At 36.8% G+C, this 26722-nt stretch overlaps 2 protein-coding genes across 4 annotated transcripts in view; one reads left to right on the plus strand and one right to left on the minus strand.

Annotated features, from left to right (window-relative positions):
* The window catches only part of LOC136694215 (zinc finger protein ZFP2-like), a 217488-nt gene that overhangs the window by 132549 nt on the left and 58217 nt on the right, over positions 1-26722 (plus strand). The window lies entirely within an intron of this gene.
* Positions 1743-16449, minus strand: LOC136694221 (zinc finger protein 850-like). The gene is made up of 2 exons (XM_066667614.1): positions 16369-16449; positions 1743-5353 (listed from the first exon to the last, which is right to left on the minus strand). Exon 2 carries the CDS (start codon positions 5209-5211, stop codon positions 2680-2682), a length of 2532 nt encoding a protein of 843 aa, XP_066523711.1. The 5' UTR covers positions 5212-5353; positions 16369-16449; the 3' UTR covers positions 1743-2679.

Raw genomic sequence — 26722 nt, forward strand, 5'->3', positions numbered from 1 at the left:
TGTTTGGTGATGAGATCAATGACCAAATATATGATCAGCTTCATCCAGACAATTGTCTGCATTTGGGGGCACTATGGAGCTCCTGATCCACTCCCAAACCCATGCTCTATGAACATTATAATTTGTGATATTATAACAAGTGGGAGGCCTTTAATTTTCATTTTCAGGTTTTGACCTTTGGAAATGCTTCAAAAATGTATGACTTTGTTCACTGTGCTATCTACAGTATTATTACATACACTTAATTTATAATTAAACAATATTAAATTTCATGATTTTCATTAAAACGTCTTTAACATGCACAGAAGAGAGAATGGTGATGCTTGTGAATATCTACACAATAAATAAAGTAATAAAGTAACAAACAAGCAAACATACGAACTGTCATGTATTCAATAATTTTGTCCTCTCTACCTTTAAAAAGTTCATTTTAGGAAGATTAATTTGTCATGATATCAAAAGATAACTTGAGTGATGCTTGTGTATTAAAGAAGTTTAATATCCTATAGAGGGCAAACCAAAACCATAAACATAAATGTCTGAAGTCAAATCTAAAATACAAACAAAGAACCAAACAGATCCAAAGGGCAAATCCAAAGAGAGAAAAAGAGAAACAATAGAAAAGCGCTGAATGCCCAGATAAGGCAATACTCTTAAACAATCTTAACCAACACTGTATTTAAATACTCTGTCTAATGAGCATGAAGGAGAAACAGGGGTGATTGATATTCAGGTGATTAGAAACAATGAAAAGATATCTGATAAATGGAGGTGGTCATGTGATACTACTGAGGATTCTGGGAATTGGAGTTCTCAAGTGAAGCAGGCTGATTTCCCTCAGCGAGAGGCGTTGAGTATCTTTTGGCCCTGTATCCCTTATGTGATAGAATTTATTTATTGAAATGATTCATAATCAATAAAGGTATTTTTGTTAATTATTTTTTAATCAGCAATGACCATATATTGTATAACTGTAATTGTTTTATTCCTCAATTCTCTGTGTGGACAGCAGGCTTTTTGTGTGTGTGTTTCAGATAACAGTATACCGACACATTCAGTTCATTAATTCCCTTTGGACCCGGGCCACATAGAGATAACAGAAACTGGCTGAAACCGGTCTGAGTGGGGGGACTGAGAACAGAATTTATTTGAATGTGATGGATATGGAAAGAGTAAACAAATAGTAACTTGGCTTGTAGCCCTATAAGGTAAAGAATGAGCACTATGGTAATAAGGGTGAGGGATTACAGGTATAAAGATTTTGTTTGAGAAGCTGTTCATAGAGAGGAAAGGTGCTACTTGTAGCGATTTCCCTTCAATAAACTGTTCTCACTTGATCATAGGAGCGGAATCTTCAGTTTGTTCTCAGGATGCTGTAATATTACCTTAGCGAGTCTACTATAAACATAGATGCAATATGGAAATAGACCAAATCATTCAATTGTCTATGAACATTTATGTTATATGCTTTTCACAAGTGTTAACTAAAAGAACTAAGTAGACTCTTTCAAACTGTATTTTACACACTACTTTCAGAAGAAATCTGCATACATATTAAAGTAAGAATACTTTCTCATACAGTCTCTGGTAGCCATCGGAATAAAATGACAGGTGTGGTCAAGCAGATTACTGAGATTAGAGCATCATCAAACTATTCTTAATTAGCTATCAATCGTGAGTGCATCATCTATCTGCACCGCTTTCCGATTCTGTCTTACCTGGTGTAAAAGTTGATAGGTTGATTCCTTTATTAGGTCCACAGCAGGGAAATTCACAATGAGACAACAGCAAAGGGAAAGCAATAATAAAATAACATAATATGCTAAGCTTAAACATTGAGCTCTAAGAACTGAGAAAGCATTTGCAAGTAGCAGTTACATTGAAGCAAAGCCTAAAACATCCCAAGCTCTACAACAGCTGGACTGTATCTGTGGTTTAGTGTAGTTTTTCTACTACAATAAAAAGGGAACTACCCCAACTTTAAACATAATTTGTGATTTATTGACAATTTTGTAAAATGTCTGCTGCACGTCTTTGCGTGACTTTTTCCCATGAAACAATCTCATCTTATTTCATTTAACCACTAGAGAAAGTTGAAAGTCATTTGGAAAACAGTGGCAACACAATACGGTGTTGTATCGTCTCTAATTGGAGCACAGTGAAACACACACATAGCGGCACGGTGGCACAGCAGGTAGTGTTGCAGTCACACAGCTTTAGGGGCTTGGAGGTTGTGGGTTCGATTCCTGTGCCGGGTGACTGTCCGTGTGGGGTGTTCTCCCTGTGTCTGTGTGGGTTTCCTCCAGGTGACCCTCTGTGAGGAGTGTTCTCCCTGTGTCTAAATGTTTCCTCCAGGTGACTATCTGTGAGGAGTGTGGTGTGTTCTCCCTGTGTCTGTGTGGGTTTCCTCTCGGTGACTGTCTGTGAGGTGTGTTCTCCCTGTGTCCGGGTGCTCCGGTTTCCTCCCAGTCCAAAAACACACATTGGTACGTGGATTGGCAACTCACTCCGTAGGTGTGAATGTGTGTGTGTCTGTGTTGCCCACAAAATTGACGGTGAATTTGGGGAAAATATTTATTTGTAATAATTATTTCTAATGCGGTGAAGCACTGCAGCAGGTAGTGTCAGTCACACTGCTCTAAGGAGGTTAAGTGAAACTCACTAAAAACTCACTCAGTGCTACCACTTCTGTTCTGGGTGAATGCAGTGATGTTTCCTGACAGAACTGTGATGACTATAACTCTTTCCACACTCTGAACAGTGATACGGTTTCTCTCCTGTGTGAATGCGCTGGTGTATTTGGAGACTACCCTTTCGATTAAAACTCATCCCACACTCTGAACAGTGATACGGTTTCTCTCCTGTGTGAATGCGCTGGTGTGTTTTGAGATGACCCTGTACAGTAAAACTCTTCCCACACTCTGAACAGTGATAGGGTTTCTCTCCTGTGTGAATGCGCTGGTGTATTTGGAGACTGATCTGGTGAGTAAAACTCTTCCCACACTCTGAACATTGATACGGTTTCTCTCCTGTGTGAATGCGCTGGTGTATTTGGAGACTACCCTTTCGATTAAAACTCATCCCACACTCTGAACAGTGATACGGTTTCTCCCCTGTGTGAATGCGCTGGTGTGTTTGGAGATGACCCTGTTGAGTAAAACTCTTCCCACACTCTGAACAGTGATATGGTTTCTCTGCTGTGTGAATGCGCTGGTGTTTTTTGAGACTACCCTGTTCAGTAAAACTCTTCCCACACTCTGAACAGTGATACGGTTTCTCTCCTGTGTGAATGCGCTGGTGTATTTGGAGACTACCCTTTCGATTAAAACTCATCCCACACTCTGAACAGTGATACGGTTTCTCTCCTGTGTGAATGCGCTGGTGTGTTTGGAGATGACCCTGTACAGTAAAACTCTTCCCACACTCTGAACAGTGATAGGGTTTCTCTCCTGTGTGAATGCGCTGGTGTATTTGGAGACTGATCTGGTGAGTAAAACTATTCCCACACTCTGAACATTGATACGGTTTCTCTCCTGTGTGAATGCGCTGGTGTATTTGGAGACTACCCTTTCGATTAAAACTCATCCCACACTCTGAACAGTGATATGGTTTCTCTCCTGTGTGAATGCGCTGGTGTGTTTTGAGATGACCCTGTACAGTAAAACTCTTCCCACACTCTGAACAGTTATACGGTTTCTCTCCTGTGTGAATGCGCTGGTGTGTTTGGAGACTGATCTGGTGAGTAAAACTATTCCCACACTCTGAACATTGATACGGTTTCTCTCCTGTGTGAATGCGCTGGTGTATTTGGAGACTACCCTTTCGATTAAAACTCATTCCACACTCTGAACAGTGATACGGTTTCTCCCCTGTGTGAAAGCGCTGGTGTGTTTGGAGATGACCCTGTTGAGTAAAACTCTTCCCACACTCTGAACAGTGATATGGTTTCTCTCCTGTGTGAATGCGCTGGTGTTTTTTGAGACTACCCTGTTCAGTAAAACTCTTCCCACACTCTGAACAGTGATACGGTTTCTCTCCTGTGTGAATGCGCTGGTGTATTTGGAGACTACCCTTTCGATTAAAACTCATCCCACACTCTGAACAGTGATACGGTTTCTCCCCTGTGTGAATGCGCTGGTGTGTTTGGAGATGACCCTGTACAGTAAAACTCTTCCCACACTCTGAACAGTGATAGGGTTTCTCTCCTGTGTGAATGCGCTGGTGTATTTGGAGACTGATCTGGTGAGTAAAACTATTCCCACATTCTGAACATTGATACGGTTTCTCTCCTGTGTGAATGCGCTGGTGTATTTGGAGACTACCCTTTCGATTAAAACTCATCCCACACTCTGAACAGTGATAGGGTTTCTCTCCTGTGTGAATGCGCTGGTGTATTTGGAGACTGATCTGGTGAGTAAAACTATTCCCACACTCTGAACATTGATACGGTTTCTCTCCTGTGTGAATGCGCTGGTGTATTTGGAGACTACCCTTTCGATTAAAACTCATCCCACACTCTGAACAGTGATACGGTTTCTCCCCTGTGTGAAAGCGCTGGTGTGTTTGGAGATGACCCTGTTGAGTAAAACTCTTCCCACACTCTGAACAGTGATATGGTTTCTCTCCTGTGTGAATGCGCTGGTGTTTTTTGAGACTACCCTGTTCAGTAAAACTCTTCCCACACTCTGAACAGTGATACGGTTTCTCTCCTGTGTGAATGCGCTGGTGTATTTGGAGACTACCCTTTCGATTAAAACTCATCCCACACTCTGAACAGTGATACGGTTTCTCCCCTGTGTGAATGCGCTGGTGTGTTTGGAGATGACCCTGTACAGTAAAACTCTTCCCACACTCTGAACAGTAATAAGGTTTCTCTCCTGTGTGAATGCGCTGGTGTGTTTTGAGACTACCCTGTACAGTAAAACTCTTCCCACAATCTGAACAGTGATACGGTTTCTCTCCTGTGTGAATGCGCCGATGTTTTTTGAGACTATCCTGTACAGTAAAACTCTTCCCACACTCTGAACAGTGATAATGTTTCTCTCCTTTGTGAAGGTGCTGGTGTGTTTTCAGTCTATGCCGCAGAGTAAAACTCTTCCCACAGTCATAAGTTTTCCGTTTGTTTTCAGTTGTCTGGATTTTTCTGTCAGATGTGATAGTGTGCACAGTATCCAAGGATGTTTCCTGAGAAGTGGAACTTCTGTCCTCCATATCCTCACATTTAATCCCTCCTGATCTCAAAATTGTGTTATATTCCACTTGGAAATGTTTTTTGATGCACCTGTGGAAAAACTATGGAACTTTCTTGAACAACAGGAGTCAGAGAATGTATCCAAAGAGATGGTCTTCTGTCCTGGAAGAGAATAAAGAAACAAAGATAAATTAGTTAAATTCTCTCTCCCCTGGCTCTCTATTGGTGACCAATATTCTCCTGAATTTATAGTCTGCTCCACCTTAAGTACTGCTACTGAAACAGCAAAAGATAAGTCAGTGTTGATAACTCATGGTGCAGGAATAGAGCAACATCTAGGGCTGGGCAATATAAGTTCAAATCAATATCACAATTAACTGTACATTTTACCACGATTACAATTAATGAACAATTATTTTGTTCACAGTTCAGTGATGAGGATTGTGCTGAAAATATGCTCCAGTATGAAATATGGGATTTGTTTCTAATGTCGCTGGGAGCTTGGCTACATTTAACTTATTTTTGTTTAGTGTCGTCTTAATTATACTCAAAACACAGCACATCCAAACCACAGACACCAGCTGCTCAAATCGCTTGGTCTGCTTTAGCATTTAGGTTGCGTCCATGTTGCAGATAGGGGCAGAATCATGTGACTACAGCTTGGTACTGTGGTTTTAAAGGGAGAGTAGATGAACACACCGTGGTGACATAACAGAATAAAAATAATCAGTACTGACAAAATGATGTCGGTTAGAAATTCTGAATGTCAATTTCAATTATTTGCCCAGGTATACAGGGTATAAATATCTTAAAGACATTTATCTTCAGTAAAACATGGTATAAACGGGGTGTAAATACCTTAAACCCATTTATATTCAGTAAATCACGGTATAAACGGGGTGTAAATATCTTAAACCCATTTTTATTCAGTAAAACACTGTATAAACGGGGTGTAAATATCTTAAACCCATTTATATTCAGTAAATCACGGTATAAACGGGGTGTAAATATCTTAAACGCGTATATCTTCAGTAAATCACGGTATAAACGGGGTGTAAATATCTTAAACGCGTTTATCTTCAGTAAAACACGGTATAAACTGGGTGTAAATATCTTAAACGCGTTTATCTTCAGTAAAACACGGTATAAACGGGGTGTAAATATCTTAAACGCGTTTATATTCAGTAAATCACGGTATAAGCGGGGTGTAAATATCGTAAACCCATTTATTTTCAGTAAAACACGGTATAAACGGGGTGTAAATATCTTAAACGCATTTATATTCAGTAAAACACGGTATAAACGGGGTGTAAATATCGTAAACCCGTTTATATTCAGTAAAACACTGTATAAACGGGGTGTAAATATCTTAAACGTGTTTATCTTCAATAAAACACGATACAAACGGGGTGTAAATATCTTAAACCCGTTTATATTCAGTAAATCACAATATAAACGGGGTGTAAATATCTTAAACGCGTTTATCTTCAGTAAAACACGGTATAAACGGGGTGTAAATATCTTAAACGTGTTTATATTCAGTAAAACACGGTATAAACGGGGTGTAAATATCGTAAACCCGTTTATATTCAGTAAAACACGGCATAAACGAGGTTTAAATATCGTAAACGCGTTTATATTCAGTAAAACACGGTATAAACGGGGTGTAAATATCTTAAACGCGTTTATATTCAGTAAATCACGGTATAAACGGGGTGTAAATATCGTAAACCCGTTTATATTCAGTAAAACACTGTATAAACGGGGTGTAAATATCTTAAACGCGTTTATATTCAATAAAACACGGTACAAACGGGGTGTAAATATCTTAAACCCATTTATATTCAGTAAATCGCGGTATAAACGGGGTGTAAATATCTTAAACGCGTTTATCTTCAGTAAAACACGGTATAAACGGGGTGTAAATATCTTAAACGCGTTTATCTTCAGTAAAACACGGTATAAACGAGGTGTAAATATCTTAAACGCGTTTATCTTCAGTAAAACACGGTATAAACGGGGTGTAAATATCTTAAACGCGTTTATATTCAGTAAAACACGGTACAAACGTGGTGTAAATATCTTAAACCCATTTATATTCAGTAAATCACGGTATAAACGGGGTGTAAATATCTTAAACGCGTTTATATTCAGTAAAACACGGTATAAACGGGGTGTAAATATCTTAAACGCGTTTATATTCAGTAAAACACGGTATAAACGAGGTGTAAATATCTTAAACGTGTTTATCTTCAATAAAACACGATACAAACGGGGTGTAAATATCTTAAACCCGTTTATATTCAGTAAATCACAATATAAACGGGGTGTAAATATCTTAAACGCGTTTATCTTCAGTAAAACACGGTATAAACGGGGTGTAAATATCTTAAACGTGTTTATATTCAGTAAAACACAGTATAAACGGGGTGTAAATATCGTAAACCCGTTTATATTCAGTAAAACACGGCATAAACGAGGTTTAAATATCGTAAACGCGTTTATATTCAGTAAATCACGGTATAAACGGGGTGTAAATATCGTAAACCCGTTTATATTCAGTAAAACACTGTATAAACGGGGTGTAAATATCTTAAACGCGTTTATATTCAATAAAACACGGTACAAACGTGGTGTAAATATCTTAAACCCATTTATATTCAGTAAATCGCGGTATAAACGGGGTGTAAATATCTTAAACGCGTTTATCTTCAGTAAAACACGGTATAAACGGGGTGTAAATATCTTAAACGCGTTTATCTTCAGTAAAACACGGTATAAACGAGGTGTAAATATCTTAAACGCGTTTATCTTCAGTAAAACACGGTATAAACGGGGTGTAAATATCTTAAACGCGTTTATATTCAGTAAAACACGGTACAAACGTGGTGTAAATATCTTAAACCCATTTATATTCAGTAAATCACGGTATAAACGGGGTGTAAATATCTTAAACGCGTTTATATTCAGTAAAACACGGTATAAACGGGGTGTAAATATCTTAAACGCGTTTATATTCAGTAAAACACGGTATAAACGGGGTGTAAATATCGTAAACGCGTTTATATTCAGTAAAACACGGTATAAACGGGGTGTAAATATCTTAAACGCGTTTACATTCAGTAAAACACGGCATAAACGAGGTGTAAATATCTTAAACGCGTTTATATTCAGTAAAACACGGTATAAACGGGGTGTAAATATCTTAAACGCGTTTATATTCAGTAAATCACGGTATAAATGGGGTGTAAATATCGTAAACGCGTTTATATTCAGTAAAACACGGTATAAACGGGGTGTAAATATCTTAAACGCGTTTACATTCAGTAAAACACGGCATAAACGAGGTGTAAATATCGTAAACGCGTTTATATTCAGTAAAACACGGTATAAACGGGGTGTAAATATCTTAAACGCGTTTATATTCAGTAAATCACGGTATAAACGGGGTGTAAATATCGTAAACCCGTTTATATTCAGTAAAACACTGTATAAACGGGGTGTAAATATCTTAAACGCGTTTATATTCAATAAAACACGGTACAAACGGGGTGTAAATATCTTAAACCCATTTATATTCAGTAAATCACGGTATAAACGGGGTGTAAATATCTTAAACGCGTTTATATTCAGTAAAACACGGTATAAACGAGGTGTAAATATCTTAAACGCGTTTATATTCAGTAAAACGCGGTATAAACGGGGTGTAAATATCTTAAACGCGTTTATATTCAGTAAAACACGGTATAAACGGGGTGTAAATATCTTAAACGCGTTTATATTCAGTAAAACACGGTATAAACGGGGTGTAAATATCTTAAACGCGTTTATATTCAGTAAAACACGGTATAAACGGGGTGTAAATATCTTAAACGTGTTTATCTTCAGTAAAACACGGTATAAACGGGGTGTAAATATCTTAAACGCCTTTATCTTCAGTAAAACACGGTATAAACGGGGTGTAAATATCTTAAATGCGTTTATATTCAGTAAATCACGGTATAAACAGGGTGTAAATATCGTAAACCCGTTTATTTTCAGTAAAACACGGTATAAACGGGGTGTAAATATCTTAAACGCGTTTATATTCAGTAAAACACGGTATAAACGGGGTGTAAATATCGTAAACCCGTTTATATTCAGTAAAACACGGTATAAACGGGGTGTAAATATCTTAAACGCGTTTATATTCAGTAAAACACGGTATAAACGGGGTGTAAATATCTTAAACGCGTTTATATTCAGTAAATCACGGTATAAACGGGGTGTAAATATCTTAAACGTGTTTATCTTCAATAAAACACGTTACAAACGGGGTGTAAATATCTTAAACCCGTTTATATTCAGTAAATCACGGTATAAACGGGGTGTAAATATCTTAAACCCATTTATTTTCAGTAAAACACGGTATAAACGGGGTGTAAATATCTTAAACGCGTTTATATTCAGTAAAACACGGTATAAATGGGGTGTAAATATCTTAAACGCGTTTATATTCAGTAAAACACGGTATAAACGGGGTGTAAATATCTTAAACGCGTTTATATTCAGTAAAACACGGCATAAACGGGGTGTAAATATCTTAAACGCGTTTATATTCAGTAAAACACGGTACAAACGTGGTGTAAATATCTTAAACCCATTTATATTCAGTAAATCACGGTATAAACGGGGTGTAAATATCTTAAACGCGTTTACATTCAGTAAAACACGGCATAAACGAGGTGTAAATATCTTAAACGCGTTTATATTCAGTAAAACACGGTATAAACGGGGTGTAAATATCTTAAACGCGTTTATATTCAGTAAATCACGGTATAAATGGGGTGTAAATATCGTAAACGCGTTTATATTCAGTAAAACACGGTATAAACGGGGTGTAAATATCTTAAACGCGTTTACATTCAGTAAAACACGGCATAAACGAGGTGTAAATATCGTAAACGCGTTTATATTCAGTAAAACACGGTATAAACGGGGTGTAAATATCTTAAACGCGTTTATATTCAGTAAATCACGGTATAAACGGGGTGTAAATATCGTAAACCCGTTTATATTCAGTAAAACACTGTATAAACGGGGTGTAAATATCTTAAACGCGTTTATATTCAATAAAACACGGTACAAACGGGGTGTAAATATCTTAAACCCATTTATATTCAGTAAATCACGGTATAAACGGGGTGTAAATATCTTAAACGCGTTTATATTCAGTAAAACACGGTATAAACGAGGTGTAAATATCTTAAACGCGTTTATATTCAGTAAAACGCGGTATAAACGGGGTGTAAATATCTTAAACGCGTTTATATTCAGTAAAACACGGTATAAACGGGGTGTAAATATCTTAAACGCGTTTATATTCAGTAAAACACGGTATAAACGGGGTGTAAATATCTTAAACGCGTTTATATTCAGTAAAACACGGTATAAACGGGGTGTAAATATCTTAAACGTGTTTATCTTCAGTAAAACACGGTATAAACGGGGTGTAAATATCTTAAACGCCTTTATCTTCAGTAAAACACGGTATAAACGGGGTGTAAATATCTTAAATGCGTTTATATTCAGTAAATCACGGTATAAACGGGGTGTAAATATCGTAAACCCGTTTATTTTCAGTAAAACACGGTATAAACGGGGTGTAAATACCTTAAACGCGTTTATATTCAGTAAAACACGGTATAAACGGGGTGTAAATATCGTAAACCCGTTTATATTCAGTAAAACACTGTATAAACGGGGTGTAAATATCTTAAACGTGTTTATCTTCAATAAAACACGTTACAAACGGGGTGTAAATATCTTAAACCCGTTTATATTCAGTAAATCACGGTATAAACGGGGTGTAAATATCTTAAACCCATTTATTTTCAGTAAAACACGGTATAAACGGGGTGTAAATATCTTAAACGCGTTTATATTCAGTAAAACACGGTATAAACGGGGTGTAAATATCTTAAACGCGTTTATCTTCAGTAAAACACGGTATAAACGGGGTGTAAATATCTTAAACGCGTTTATATTCAGTAAAACACGGCATAAACGGGGTGTAAATATCTTAAACGCGTTTATATTCAGTAAAACACGGTACAAACGTGGTGTAAATATCTTAAACCCATTTATATTCAGTAAATCACGGTATAAACGGGGTGTAAATATCTTAAACCCATTTATATTCAGTAAATCACGGTATAAATGGGGTGTAAATATCGTAAACGCGTTTATCTTCAGTAAATCACGGTATAAACGGGGTGTAAATATCTTAAACGCGTTTATCTTCAGTAAAACACGGTATAAACGGGGTGTAAATATCTTAAACGCGTTTACATTCAGTAAAACACGGCATAAACGAGGTGTAAATATCGTAAACGCGTTTATATTCAGTAAAACACGGTATAAACGGGGTGTAAATATCTTAAACGCGTTTACATTCAGTAAAACACGGCATAAACGAGGTGTAAATATCGTAAACGCGTTTATCTTCAGTAAATCACGGTATAAACGGGGTGTAAATATCTTAAACGCGTTTATATTCAGTAAAACACGGCATAAACGGGGTGTAAATATCTTAAACGCGTTTATATTCAGTAAAACACGGCATAAACGGGGTGTAAATATCTTAAACGCGTTTATATTCAGTAAAACACGGTACAAACGTGGTGTAAATATCTTAAACCCATTTATATTCAGTAAATCACGGTATAAACGGGGTGTAAATATCTTAAACCCATTTATATTCAGTAAATCACGGTATAAATGGGGTGTAAATATCGTAAACGCGTTTATCTTCAGTAAATCACGGTATAAACGGGGTGTAAATATCTTAAACGCGTTTATCTTCAGTAAAACACGGTATAAACGGGGTGTAAATATCTTAAACGCGTTTATATTCAGTAAAACACGGTATAAACGGGGTGTAAATATCTTAAACGCGTTTATATTCAGTAAAACACGGCATAAACGGGGTGTAAATATCTTAAACGCGTTTATATTCAGTAAAACACGGTACAAACGTGGTGTAAATATCTTAAACCCATTTATATTCAGTAAATCACGGTATAAACGGGGTGTAAATATCTTAAACCCATTTATATTCAGTAAATCACGGTATAAATGGGGTGTAAATATCGTAAACGCGTTTATCTTCAGTAAATCACGGTATAAACGGGGTGTAAATATCTTAAACGCGTTTATCTTCAGTAAAACACGGTATAAACGGGGTGTAAATATCTTAAACGCGTTTACATTCAGTAAAACACGGCATAAACGAGGTGTAAATATCTTAAACGCGTTTATCTTCAGTAAATCACGGTATAAACGGGGTGTAAATATCTTAAACGCGTTTATATTCAGTAAAACACGGTATAAACGGGGTGTAAATATCTTAAACGCGTTTATATTCAGTAAAACACGGTATAAACGGGGTGTAAATATCTTAAACGCGTTTATATTCAGTAAAACACGGTACAAACGTGGTGTAAATATCTTAAACGCGTTTATATTCAGTAAAACACGGCATAAACGGGGTGTAAATATCTTAAACGCGTTTATATTCAGTAAAACACGGTACAAACGTGGTGTAAATATCTTAAACCCATTTATATTCAGTAAATCACGGTATAAACGGGGTGTAAATATCTTAAACCCATTTATATTCAGTAAATCACGGTATAAATGGGGTGTAAATATCGTAAACGCGTTTATCTTCAGTAAATCACGGTATAAACGGGGTGTAAATATCTTAAACGCGTTTATCTTCAGTAAAACACGGTATAAACGGGGTGTAAATATCTTAAACGCGTTTATATTCAGTAAAACACGGCATAAACGGGGTGTAAATATCTTAAACGCGTTTATATTCAGTAAAACACGGTACAAACGTGGTGTAAATATCTTAAACCCATTTATATTCAGTAAATCACGGTATAAACGGGGTGTAAATATCTTAAACCCATTTATATTCAGTAAATCACGGTATAAATGGGGTGTAAATATCGTAAACGCGTTTATCTTCAGTAAATCACGGTATAAACGGGGTGTAAATATCTTAAACGCGTTTATCTTCAGTAAAACACGGTATAAACGGGGTGTAAATATCTTAAACGCGTTTACATTCAGTAAAACACGGCATAAACGAGGTGTAAATATCGTAAACGCGTTTATCTTCAGTAAATCACGGTATAAACGGGGTGTAAATATCTTAAACGCGTTTATATTCAGTAAAACACGGCATAAACGAGGTGTAAATATCTTAAACGCGTTTATATTCAGTAAAACACGGTATAAACGGGGTGTAAATATCTTAAACGCGTTTATATTCAGTAAAACACGGCATAAACGGGGTGTAAATATCTTAAACGCGTTTATATTCAGTAAAACACGGTACAAACGTGGTGTAAATATCTTAAACCCATTTATATTCAGTAAATCACGGTATAAACGGGGTGTAAATATCTTAAACCCATTTATATTCAGTAAATCACGGTATAAATGGGGTGTAAATATCGTAAACGCGTTTATCTTCAGTAAATCACGGTATAAACGGGGTGTAAATATCTTAAACGCGTTTATCTTCAGTAAAACACGGTATAAACGGGGTGTAAATATCTTAAACGCGTTTACATTCAGTAAAACACGGCATAAACGAGGTGTAAATATCTTAAACGCGTTTATCTTCAGTAAATCACGGTATAAACGGGGTGTAAATATCTTAAACGCGTTTATATTCAGTAAAACACGGTATAAACGGGGTGTAAATATCTTAAACGCGTTTATATTCAGTAAAACACGGTATAAACGGGGTGTAAATATCTTAAACGCGTTTATATTCAGTAAAACACGGTACAAACGTGGTGTAAATATCTTAAACGCGTTTATATTCAGTAAAACACGGCATAAACGGGGTGTAAATATCTTAAACGCGTTTATATTCAGTAAAACACGGTACAAACGTGGTGTAAATATCTTAAACCCATTTATATTCAGTAAATCACGGTATAAACGGGGTGTAAATATCTTAAACCCATTTATATTCAGTAAATCACGGTATAAATGGGGTGTAAATATCGTAAACGCGTTTATCTTCAGTAAATCACGGTATAAACGGGGTGTAAATATCTTAAACGCGTTTATCTTCAGTAAAACACGGTATAAACGGGGTGTAAATATCTTAAACGCGTTTATATTCAGTAAAACACGGCATAAACGGGGTGTAAATATCTTAAACGCGTTTATATTCAGTAAAACACGGTACAAACGTGGTGTAAATATCTTAAACCCATTTATATTCAGTAAATCACGGTATAAACGGGGTGTAAATATCTTAAACCCATTTATATTCAGTAAATCACGGTATAAATGGGGTGTAAATATCGTAAACGCGTTTATCTTCAGTAAATCACGGTATAAACGGGGTGTAAATATCTTAAACGCGTTTATCTTCAGTAAAACACGGTATAAACGGGGTGTAAATATCTTAAACGCGTTTACATTCAGTAAAACACGGCATAAACGAGGTGTAAATATCGTAAACGCGTTTATCTTCAGTAAATCACGGTATAAACGGGGTGTAAATATCTTAAACGCGTTTATATTCAGTAAAACACGGCATAAACGAGGTGTAAATATCGTAAACGCGTTTATCTTCAGTAAATCACGGTATAAACGGGGTGTAAATATCTTAAACGCGTTTATATTCAGTAAAACGCGGCATAAACGGGGTGTAAATATCTTAAACGCGTTTATATTCAGTAAAACACGGTATAAACGGGGTGTAAATATCTTAAACGCGTTTATATTCAGTAAAACACGGCATAAACGGGGTGTAAATATCTTAAACGCGTTTATATTCAGTAAAACACGGTACAAACGTGGTGTAAATATCTTAAACCCATTTATATTCAGTAAATCACGGTATAAACGGGGTGTAAATATCTTAAACCCATTTATATTCAGTAAATCACGGTATAAATGGGGTGTAAATATCGTAAACGCGTTTATCTTCAGTAAATCACGGTATAAACGGGGTGTAAATATCTTAAACGCGTTTATCTTCAGTAAAACACGGTATAAACGGGGTGTAAATATCTTAAACGCGTTTACATTCAGTAAAACACGGCATAAACGAGGTGTAAATATCGTAAACGCGTTTATCTTCAGTAAAACACGGTATAAACGGGGTGTAAATATCTTAAACGCGTTTACATTCAGTAAAACACGGCATAAACGAGGTGTAAATATCGTAAACGCGTTTATCTTCAGTAAATCACGGTATAAACGGGGTGTAAATATCTTAAACGCGTTTACATTCAGTAAAACACGGCATAAACGAGGTGTAAATATCGTAAACGCGTTTATCTTCAGTAAATCACGGTATAAACGGGGTGTAAATATCTTAAACGCGTTTATATTCAGTAAAACACGGCATAAACGAGGTGTAAATATCGTAAACGCGTTTATCTTCAGTAAAACACGGTATAAACGGGGTGTAAATATCTTAAACGCGTTTATATTCAGTAAAACACGGCATAAACGGGGTGTAAATATCTTAAACGCGTTTATATTCAGTAAAACACGGTACAAACGTGGTGTAAATATCTTAAACCCATTTATATTCAGTAAATCACGGTATAAACGGGGTGTAAATATCTTAAACCCATTTATATTCAGTAAATCACGGTATAAATGGGGTGTAAATATCGTAAACGCGTTTATCTTCAGTAAATCACGGTATAAACGGGGTGTAAATATCTTAAACGCGTTTATCTTCAGTAAAACACGGTATAAACGGGGTGTAAATATCTTAAACGCGTTTACATTCAGTAAAACACGGCATAAACGAGGTGTAAATATCGTAAACGCGTTTATCTTCAGTAAAACACGGTATAAACGGGGTGTAAATATCTTAAACGCGTTTACATTCAGTAAAATACGGCATAAACGAGGTGTAAATATCGTAAACGCGTTTATCTTCAGTAAATCACGGTATAAACGGGGTGTAAATATCTTAAACGCGTTTATCTTCAGTAAAACACGGCATAAACGAGGTGTAAATATCTTAAACGCGTTTATATTCAGTAAAACACGGTATAAACGGGGTGTAAATATCGTAAACCCGTTTATCTTCAGTAAAACACGGTATAAACGGGGTGTAAATATCTTAAACACATATTTACCTTCAGTAAAAACAGGTCTTGACTTCTCTCCGATACACAGCTTTGTCTTTCTCCTTCTCCTTCTCCTTCTCCCTCTCTCTCTCTCTCTCTCTCTCACACACACTCTGCTCCGCAACACCCGCCCCCTCTGACATGATTGGCTTGAAAATCATACCAGCTTCTCTCCTATTAGTCAGTCACCACGGAGACAGTGTACTCAGTCCAGAGGATCAATAGGTTGCTTTCTGTCACGTGATTCCGACGATGCGGGAACTCCATACAGAGGCAGGAGGATAACAGAACGGAGGGGAGGCGCCTTTACTGTGTTCATTTAGACAGTGGCTCTCAAACTTTTTAGACCATTAAAAAGTATAAATGAATATTTATACTTTGCACTGATGTGTATTTGATGCACAAATGATATTAAGAGCAGTATTAAGAAACGTTTATATTCTCTGGGTTTATACATATGTTCTGTCTCTGTGTTCCAAAGAAGGAAATGTTAAGGATAAGCTACCAGTAAAGACAGGAAACTAAATCTCTCTCTCTCTCTGCTTTGAATGTGAAAATGTAAACCAGACTTTTTCAGTGACAAATTCACCATATTTGGAAGGTTAACCAGGGAGTTCAGGTCAGATACTGTGTATGTAGCCAATCTACAGCATATAAAATGTGAGACAGATTCTGTGGCAAAGTGCACAAGTTACTGAGTTAGCTCTAAATATCAGATCTCTCACAAACAAATCACACTTAATTAATGACTTTATCACAGCACATGGGCTTGATTTTGGCTAAATTAATGTAGTGCTGCAACTGTTTTAATGGAGTTGGTTCCTCCAGATTTTCATGTTTTAAATGTATCTCGTGCCAGTAGAAAAGGTGGAGGTCTAGCTGCTCTGTTCCATGGTTCTTTTCAGTGCAAGCAGTTATCATTTGGTGACTTCACAACATTTGAGAATCTATGTATAGTTCTGAAAGGGACACCACAGATGTCACTAGTAACTGTCTACAGGCCTCTGAAGTACAGCGCTAATATTATTGATGAATTTACAGAGATGCTGTCTTTTATTTCTACAGACTTTGACCATTTTGTTATTGCTGGTGACTTTAACATATCGACAATCCCAAGGACTGTTTTGCCAAGGAACTGCACGCCATATTGGACTCTTTTGGCCTTTTACAGCATGTTACAGGGAGAACACACTCTCATGGTCACACACTGGATATTGTTATCTCAAAGAGTCTCAACATATCAGTGACTGGGAAGGACGTCGCATTGTCAGATCACTACTGTGTGTTCTTTGATATGTGGGTCTCACCAGACATCACGGATAGAAGAGTTTGTGTCAAGAAAAGGATTATAAAGGACTGCACAGCTACACTTTTCATGAGTAAAATGTGCACTACACCATGTGAACGATCCAACTCTGTTGATGATCTGAATCAAAAATTGTCAGTGTTATTGATGAGATTGCGTCAGTTAAAGTGAAGGCTTTGTCTTGCAAACAGAAAGCACCATGGAGAAATGCTTCTGTTGTTCAAATCCAAAAGAGGGAATGTTGCAAGGCAGAATGAAGATGGCATAAAATGAGTCTTCACATTCACAAAGAAATCTACAAAGGTAAGCTACGTAAATACAACGCGACAATATGCAAAACACCACAATCTTATCTGTCTAGCATCATCAACAACATTAACTAAAACTATCCAGTATCCACTAAAATCCAGAATATCAGACGAGTGATTAGTACATCTATATCCAACAAAGAGTCTGTACCCTCTCCATCACCTCATAAAGACTCCTTAGTTAAAATGTCAGAGTTCAGTACTGTAAACGGTGAAATTTTAATTCACACAGTTAATCATCTCAAACCATCCACTTGCAGTCTCCACACACTACCAACCAAATTTTTAAAGAGTGTGTTTTACACTATAGTACCAGACAAAGATTGACTGCGTATCTGGATTCGAGAGCCCTCAAATCTAAAGAACTGTCTCGCAACCTTGGTGTATTAATGGACTCAGATCTCAGTTTTAGTCTCATATTAAAGCGGTTACTAGATCAGCACATTTCCGTCTTAAGAACATCAGTAAAATTAGAGATTTTCTGACTAAACCAGACCTGGAGAAACTTATCCATGCCTTTATTTCTAGCAGGATTGTTTTGCTGTAATGGTCTCTTAACTGGACTTCCAAAAAAGACCATTAAACAGCTTCAGCTGATTCAAAATGCACCTGCTAGAGTTCTCACTAGGAGCAAAAGAATCACCTCCATGCTCAAATCCTTACACTGGATACCAGTGTGTTACAGAATAGACTTTTAGGTGTTATTACTGGTCTATAAATGTCTTACTGGGGAAGGACCAGCGTATTTATCAGATCTGCTACAGAGCACTTTAGACACTTTTAAATCAAGACTGAAACCGTCTGTTTGAGCAGGCTTACAACTCAGTCTAAAATACTCAGCACTTTTACTCTGTAATGGCACCTTAGTTCTTTTCTTTTATTGCATAATTTTAAAATTGTTTTTTATCTCTATTTTATTTTATTTTATTTTTCTAGTTTACTCAGACATAAACAGCGAAATTTTTATTTGATTTTATCCTGAGAAACATTTTTAGTGCCTGAATTAATTTTAATTGTTTTTTTATCATGTTTTCTTTTACTCTTTTTGTGTATTTCCATTTACTGCAATATTTTAATTGTTTTATTGGACTTTTATGAATTTTTATTCTTGCTTTTAATTTAACAGTTTTTTTTTTTCTGTAAAGCATTTTGAATTGCTTTTGTATGAAGGGGGTTCTATAAATAAACATGCCTTGCCTTGCCTAAAGAACCATATAGATTTGAGTGGGAGAGAGACAGGGAGCGAGATGACTAGAGATACAGCAAGATGAATAGAGACAAATGAAATTGGCGGATTCTCTCCCAGCCCTTATGGCTGGTCAGATTCTGTTTTTTGGTGAAATAAAAATGTATTTAAAACTCTATACTTTGTGATTCTTCCTCACCCACAACCACAACACCCCAGAAAGTCACAACAGAAGCAACAGTGTTTAAGATATCTAATGATGCAAAGATCTGACATGTTGATGTATGTAGGAAAAATGGGATGTCTCTCAAAATTGATGAAAAATGGGAAACCTTTTTTATAGCAAGCAATAGCAAGATACAATGATGTACCGTGGATTCATCGGAGCTGGACTGAACATTGAGTAGTAGAAAAACACAGCATACATAGATTGACAATACCACCTTCCCCTAAGCTCCTCCTGAAGGATGTGATATCAGTTGTGTCTGAATACAATCCATTTAAATACCACTGAAGTTCTGCCACCTTCATGTTTAGACTAGTTCCCTTTGTCTGTGATGGTTGTTGATTACTCAGTAATAAACCTCCTTTGATATTGATTAGGTCGTCTGGTGAGAGCTGTTGTGACTTTTATTGCTTTGCCTGTTCATATGCTAAATATGTCAAATATCTCCTATCTTTATTTATAGTTAAGATATTATTATGAGAAAGAAGTAAAACCCAGACTAAATTTAGATAAAAATGGTATAATTAGGATCTTAATGGATGTTTATAATTAAAAAAAATACAGAATAATATCTGCATTATATCAGCAGCTAATGGAAAGAAATTGTGATACAACATTTTATGTTAAACAAAAATGGGAGAAAGAGTTGAATGTGAATATTTCTGAAGAAGAATGATCGTCTATGTGGAGAACACAACAATCCACTACCTCATCACGTATTTGGAGAGAGCACTGCTGGAAAAACTTAATACGATTTTTTGTCACTCCCAAAATTAGTAGTAAATTTATGCCTGTGCCTCAACCATGTTGGAGAAAATGTGGAGCAGTAAATGTAAACCATTCTCATGTCTTTTGGCTTTGTCCTAGCATCGAAAAGTTTTGGGAGAGAGTCCATTTAGTTATGGTCAAAATTTTGGGTTATGATATACCTAGGTCTTGTACGGTGATGTATTTGGGTAATCTCTCAGACAATATTGTGTTACGATCCGACAGATATGTGTTTAAAATTTTCTTAGTAGCTTGTAAAAAAGCAGTCATGAGGCGATGGTACAAATAAGATCCACCAACACGAGATGAATGGTTGAAGATGGTGAGTGAAATACATGACATGGAACAGTTGACACATATGATAAGAGTGTAAGAGGAACAATGTTAAGAGCAATGGACGAAATGATTGTTGTTTATGTATCAACGGCAGGATGAGGACTGAAATGTTGATTTTTCAGGAACAAATTGCAATACCAATGTTGCCCAGAAACTAAAGTATTGAAAAAAAACATGACCGTGTAGATTTGTGGAACTAAAAATGTGTAGTTCATTTGGCAAATTTTAAAAATGTAAAAAAAAATAATGTGGTAAGCACTTATAAAACCAAGGAATGATTATTGTTGAAAAAAAAAAATAATATCTTTCTTTCCGTGGGGGTTTTGTATCGTCTAAATACAGAAGTAAAAGGAATGTTAATTAGCTGAGTAAAAATGGTAGGCACAATAAGCTAATGCTTCAGCATATAACGTTTCTGTTTGTATTTGTTTTGTTCTGACTGTCATGTCTATTAATTTAAGATTTGTTACCATTATTGTTGTCTTCTTTTTACGTTACTATTATTATTAATATTATTTTATATACTGTATTCAATTTGAAAATAAAAAAACCACTAAACACTAAATATCTAAAGTGATCCTGATTTGGATAATGTATGTTTTTGTTTGATCTCTTCAAAGCTCACTAAATTCCCTTCTTTTATTACTGTACACAATGCTGTTATTCCACATGATATCCATTGTTTAAACCTTAGGTCAAGCGTATTTGGAGCGAAATGTTTGTCATAAGCTACCCATCGGAGTAATCTAAGTTTGTATTTTCGCACTACATTAAACCATATTTGTAGTGTAAACTGAGTTATAATATCTGCCTGTTTAATTAGGTCTTTGCTTCGTCTCCATCTCCTATGAGACTCTGAATCTCCCTTCCTTGTTAATACTGTTCTAAATTTTTCCATTTAGCTTCATAATCTTTAGCACACCACATACTGACAGGTCTAATTTGTGCTGCATAAAAATATTCCTTGAGATTTGGTAATGACATGTCTCCTTTATACTTCCCAAGCTGTAAAGTCTCAAATTTGACTCTTGGCTTTTCCATATGAATCTTGAGATGATTTTATCCCATATTCTAATTTTTTGTCTGGTATTTCAATAGGTAATGATTGGAATAGATAATGGAGTCGTGGAAGAATGTTCATTTTTATAACCTCTAATGTTATAAAGCTTATAAGGTTATGAGCAGGTTTCACTGTTATTGCCTTTAGGAATTACTGATATAATAGCTTCATTTCAGGATGGTGGTAATTCGCTGTGCTCAAGTGTGTAGTTAAATGCAGACTCCAGTAAAGGTATGAGTTCTTTGCTAAATGTTTTATACCATTCAGATGGTAGACCATCACTACCAGGGGATTTATTTGTTTTCAATCTACAAGTAGCCTTCTCTATTTCTGTTTTTGTAATGGATGAAGTTAAAAGATCACTTTGATTTTCCCCAATTGCTGGTAGGTCCAGTGTCTCAGGAAAAGCTTTCATTTGGTCAAGGTCTGCCAAGGGGGGTTGGCTATACAAATTCCCATAATTCACAAAATCATTTTCTATTTCATTAGGGTCATAAGTTATTTCATTGGTAATTATATCTCTTATCTTATAAATTGTCCTATCAACCTGTTGTTTTTCAACCTTTTTGCCAATAATCTGGTTGCCTTTGGTCCTACTTCATAATAAGACTGTTTTATACTGTCTTCTTTTCAATTTCTGTGCTTAAAATTTTATCTATATTACCTTTTAATTCTTTAATTTTAGAGAGTAACAGGGGGTCATGTGTGTTCTTATGTAATTTTTCAAGTTCTGACAATTTTTCCTTTTCTTTGTTATATTTCTCCTCATTAGCTTTTTTGATAGATGCTGTTTTAGCAATAAGTTTTCTTATGACTTATGACTGCTTTCAAAGCATCCCACAAAATAACATTGTTAACCTCTCCATTATGATTTTCTAATAGGTACATTTTGATCTCCTTCTTTATTTCGTCTACAATTGATTTTTTATTTAGAATTCTAACATTCAATCTCCACAATCTGTTTTTATCTTGTGGTTTTAACTGAATTATTAGTCACCTCCACAAATTAATATTCCTTCCATTTCCACAATTAATCTTATCAAGCAAGATTTTAAAGAAAGTCTTTCCACTATTAGGTGGGGCATATACATAAACCAATGTTACTGTTTCGCCCTCCAGTTTGCCTTTTAAAAATAATAAATCTTCCTTCCTTATCACCAACTTGTTTAATGCATTCAAATTTCACTGATTTAGAAATCAATATAGTCACACCCCTTGTACAACCATTTCGAAATGAAGTATAGGATATATCAGTATAGCCAAACCACCCAAGTTTCTCACATTCCTTTCCGTATAAATGTGTTTCTTGCAAGTATATAATCTGTGATTTATCCTTCATTTGCACATTTCCTATCCATTTGCACATTATTTTCTTTGATTATTCAGACCATTAACGTTCAACGACAGTATCTTAATATTATTTTCTATTATACCTGATTTTAAGATTGTTAAGTAGTTCAAACCCAGACACTAAATAAGTAAATGGACACTGGAACCTCAATTGAACATAGAACTTTGTGACTTCCAAATTAAAGGATGACATTTGCCATTCTATGTGTTCCCTGTTTGTGGGAGGAGGGTACAATGCCTTATAAATATAGGGGCCCTCCCTAGTAGTGAAATAATTCTCACTTCTACTAGAAATGTCCAATATTTAGCGCTTACGTAGTCGATTTCCTCAATCGGTTTTAAGTATTTGAATTCCGTCATTAGTTTTTCTAAATATATGTCCCAAAGACAACATTCTGGAGGGCAAATCACTCCAAAGGGACAATAGGGTGAATAAATAATTGAGTGTAAATACTCAAAACCTTAATATAGTCTTAAATTTAAAGAATAATTCCCCCCTTCTATACCAGTAGAAGCCACTTCCAAAACAAATTACTTGTATGTTCTGTCTAGGGCACATTTAACTCCTAATCCATTTGGTTTCTGACATTATAAGTCTCTTCTAAACTCTGTGAGCTTTTCTCTGGCCCTTTGACATTGTCATTTCCACCTGAAAACCTCGTTTAATCAGGTCCTGAGCTGCCTCATCTGCACTCCTATAGATCTGAAATCCGGAACCCCAATGAACTCACGTTTTAGTATATGGTGTCTGGAACCGGATCCCCTTTTCCTTTAAAGCTGCTTTGATGGGTCTGTATGCCTTACACTTCTCCATGATGTCTGCCACATAGTCAATATCGAAGTAAAGTCATTTACCATCAATTTCAACAATCTGCTGCCAGGCATTCCTTAAAACCAACTCTTTAATATGAAACTGCAGAACGTTTACTATTATTGATCTCGGAAATGAGGCTATAGCCAGCTTTGGAATCAGTACTCTGTGTGCCCTCTGAATTTGGAGCTCAACCTCACCAGGCAGGTTAATTTGACTTTTGACTTTAGCTCACTTACAAATTCGGTGACCGATTTCCCTTCTCTTCCTTCTGGAACTCCATAAATTCTTAGGTTATTTCTTCTAGAGCGGCTCTCCAGGTCAACTATCTTATCCTGCATTTCCTTGTTCTTTCTAAGCACCATTAGCAAAGTATCTTTCAACTCCAGGCAGGTAGATTCCATGTCTGATATCCGCATTTGAGCCTCTGTAATCCTTATATTTTGACTCTGCAGCTCTCTCAAAACTTATTCTTTTTTAAAAAAAGGAGGTCATCTTTAAAAAGGAGGGCTTCTTTACTTCAATTTTGAATTCACTTAAATCCCGTCTTATATCCTGTTTAATGCCTTTTAGCTCTTCATGAAGCAGCGCTAAACTTTTAGATGCATTGCATCTTGGCTGTCCCTAGCTTCTGCGTTAACTTTACCCAACGCTGCTTCACTGTCGCCATCTTCCCCATGCTCAGCTTTCTCACTCACATCCGAGTTTCCTCCGTTGTTGTGCATCTTTTTGTCACTCTTATGCTTCTTTGATAGTTTCCCTCCCTTCATTCTCAAGTTAAAAAATTTTATTCATTCATTATCTGTAACCGCTTATCCAATTCAGGGTCGCGGTGGGTCCAGAGCCTACCTGGAATAATTGGGCGCAAGGCAGGAACACACCCTGGATGGGGCACCACTCCTTCACAGAGCAACAAACACTCACTCATTCACTCACACCTATGGACACGTTTGAGTCTCCAATCCACCTACCAATGTGTGTTTTTGGAGCTTGGGAGGAAACTGGAGCACCCGGGGGAAACCCATGCGGACACAGACTGAACACACCACACTCCTCACAGACAGTCACCCGGAGGAAACCCACGCAGACACAGGGAGAACACACCACACTCCTCACAGACAGTCACCCAAAGGAAACCCATGCAGACACAGGGAGAACACACCACACTCCTCAGACAGTCACCCGGAGGAAACCCACACATAAACAGGGAGAACACACCACACTCCTCACAGACAGTCACCCGGAGGAAACCCACGCAGACACAGGGAGAACACACCACACTCCTCACAGACAGTCACCCGGAGGAAACCCACACAGACACAGGGAGTACACACCACACTCCTCACAGACAGTCACCCGAAGGAAACCCACACAGACACAGGGAGAACACACCACACTCCTCACAGACAGTCACCCGGAGGAAACCCACGCCAACACAGGGAGTACACACCACACTCCTCACAGACAGTCACCCGAAGGAAACCCACACAGACACAGGGAGAACACACCACACTCCTCACAGACAGTCACCCGGAGGAAACCCACGCCAACACAGGGAGTACACACCACACTCCTCACAGACAGTCACCCGAAGGAAACCCATGCAGACACAGGGAGAACACACCACACTCCTCACAGACAGTCACCCAGAGCGGGACACAAACCCACAACCTCCAGGACCCTGGAGCTGTGTGACTGCGACACTACCTGCTGCACCACCACGCCGCCATTTTAAAATTTGATTGTTGTAATTTAATTTTTAAAAATGCTGTTTATCAAACAGATATAAAGTAATTTGCCTTGCACAATCAATTTATGCTGAGTTTGTAATTTCAGATGTTTCGATGGAATTATCCAATCTCAGGGACAAAGATGGCCTCCAGAGGGGTTGTGTGAAAGAATGGTGGAAAGGTTTCGTGAAGAAAAAACACAGTCAACACACACCTCTTCTCAGACACTTAATGGACTTTGAATGGTTATGTAAGTACTGCATGCAGCATTGTGAAAACAAAGAGCCAAACTTTCTTTGTGGACTTCATGGACACGCAAATATTTTGTCCTAAAAGTGTGTCAGTGTGTTATTTTCCATGATTCAGGGGTGAAAATAGCACTTAATTTCCAAGGTTGTCATTGTCAGTGTAGTTAAGTTGGGTTACTAAATTATGTCAGATATGTCCTGTATTGCCAGCAAACCTTTTAAAAAAATACACCTAATTCTTGTAATAGAAATCTGTTACCCCTCAGACATGTTTATGTCTCTATACACTTTCCTTGTGGACTTAATTTAAATTTAACAATTGTTCTTATTATGAGTTTGGTGTATTCTCCTTGTGTCTGTGTGGGTTTCCTCCGTGTGCTCTGGTTTCAACCACCATCCAAAGACACACGCTTGTAGGTGGATTGTTGACTTAGAAGTGTCCGTAGGTGTGAGTGAATGTGTGAGTGTATGTCACGCTGTGAAGGACTGGTGCCCCCTCCAGGGTGTAGTCCCGCCTTGCACCCAGTGATTCCGTGTAGGCTCCGGTCCCACTGCCACCCCAAACTGGATAAGAGTGACAGATAATATATGAATGAATGAATGAATGATTGTTCTTATTTTGACATGTGCTTAGTTAGTCATGGTAATGTTTGTGAATGTGTTTTCGTCATTAAACTAATGTATATCTAAATATTATACCAAATTGCTGTAAAATTGATTACACTATAATGAATAATTACTGTAAAAAACATAATAAATACTTGTATAAGTTCGTATCCAAGTGTTTACTTGTGTACAGTGAGTACTGTAATTTGATTTACAGTCATAAACAATGTTTTACAGTAGATTATTGGCAACATTTTGCCAGTTATTTAGTGTGAATTCTACATGAGGATGTCTTCTCATCAGTGAACCACAAAGAGAACTTTTAACTCAGTGTTTCTGAATCTGTTCAGTTGAGTCCTCAAAAACAAACTCTTTCTACTCCTTCAAACTCCATTAAGTGGCATCTGAGCTGTGTGTAGAAACACTCC

Source organism: Hoplias malabaricus, chromosome 4 (assembly GCF_029633855.1).
Source record: "Hoplias malabaricus isolate fHopMal1 chromosome 4, fHopMal1.hap1, whole genome shotgun sequence".
Taxonomy (NCBI): Eukaryota; Metazoa; Chordata; class Actinopteri; order Characiformes; family Erythrinidae; genus Hoplias; species Hoplias malabaricus.

Excerpts from the sequence above, each read along its gene's own strand:
- LOC136694221 (XM_066667614.1), bottom strand. The coding sequence starts at position 5,211 with ATGGAGGACAGAAGTTCCACTTCTCAGGAAACATCCTTGGATACTGTG.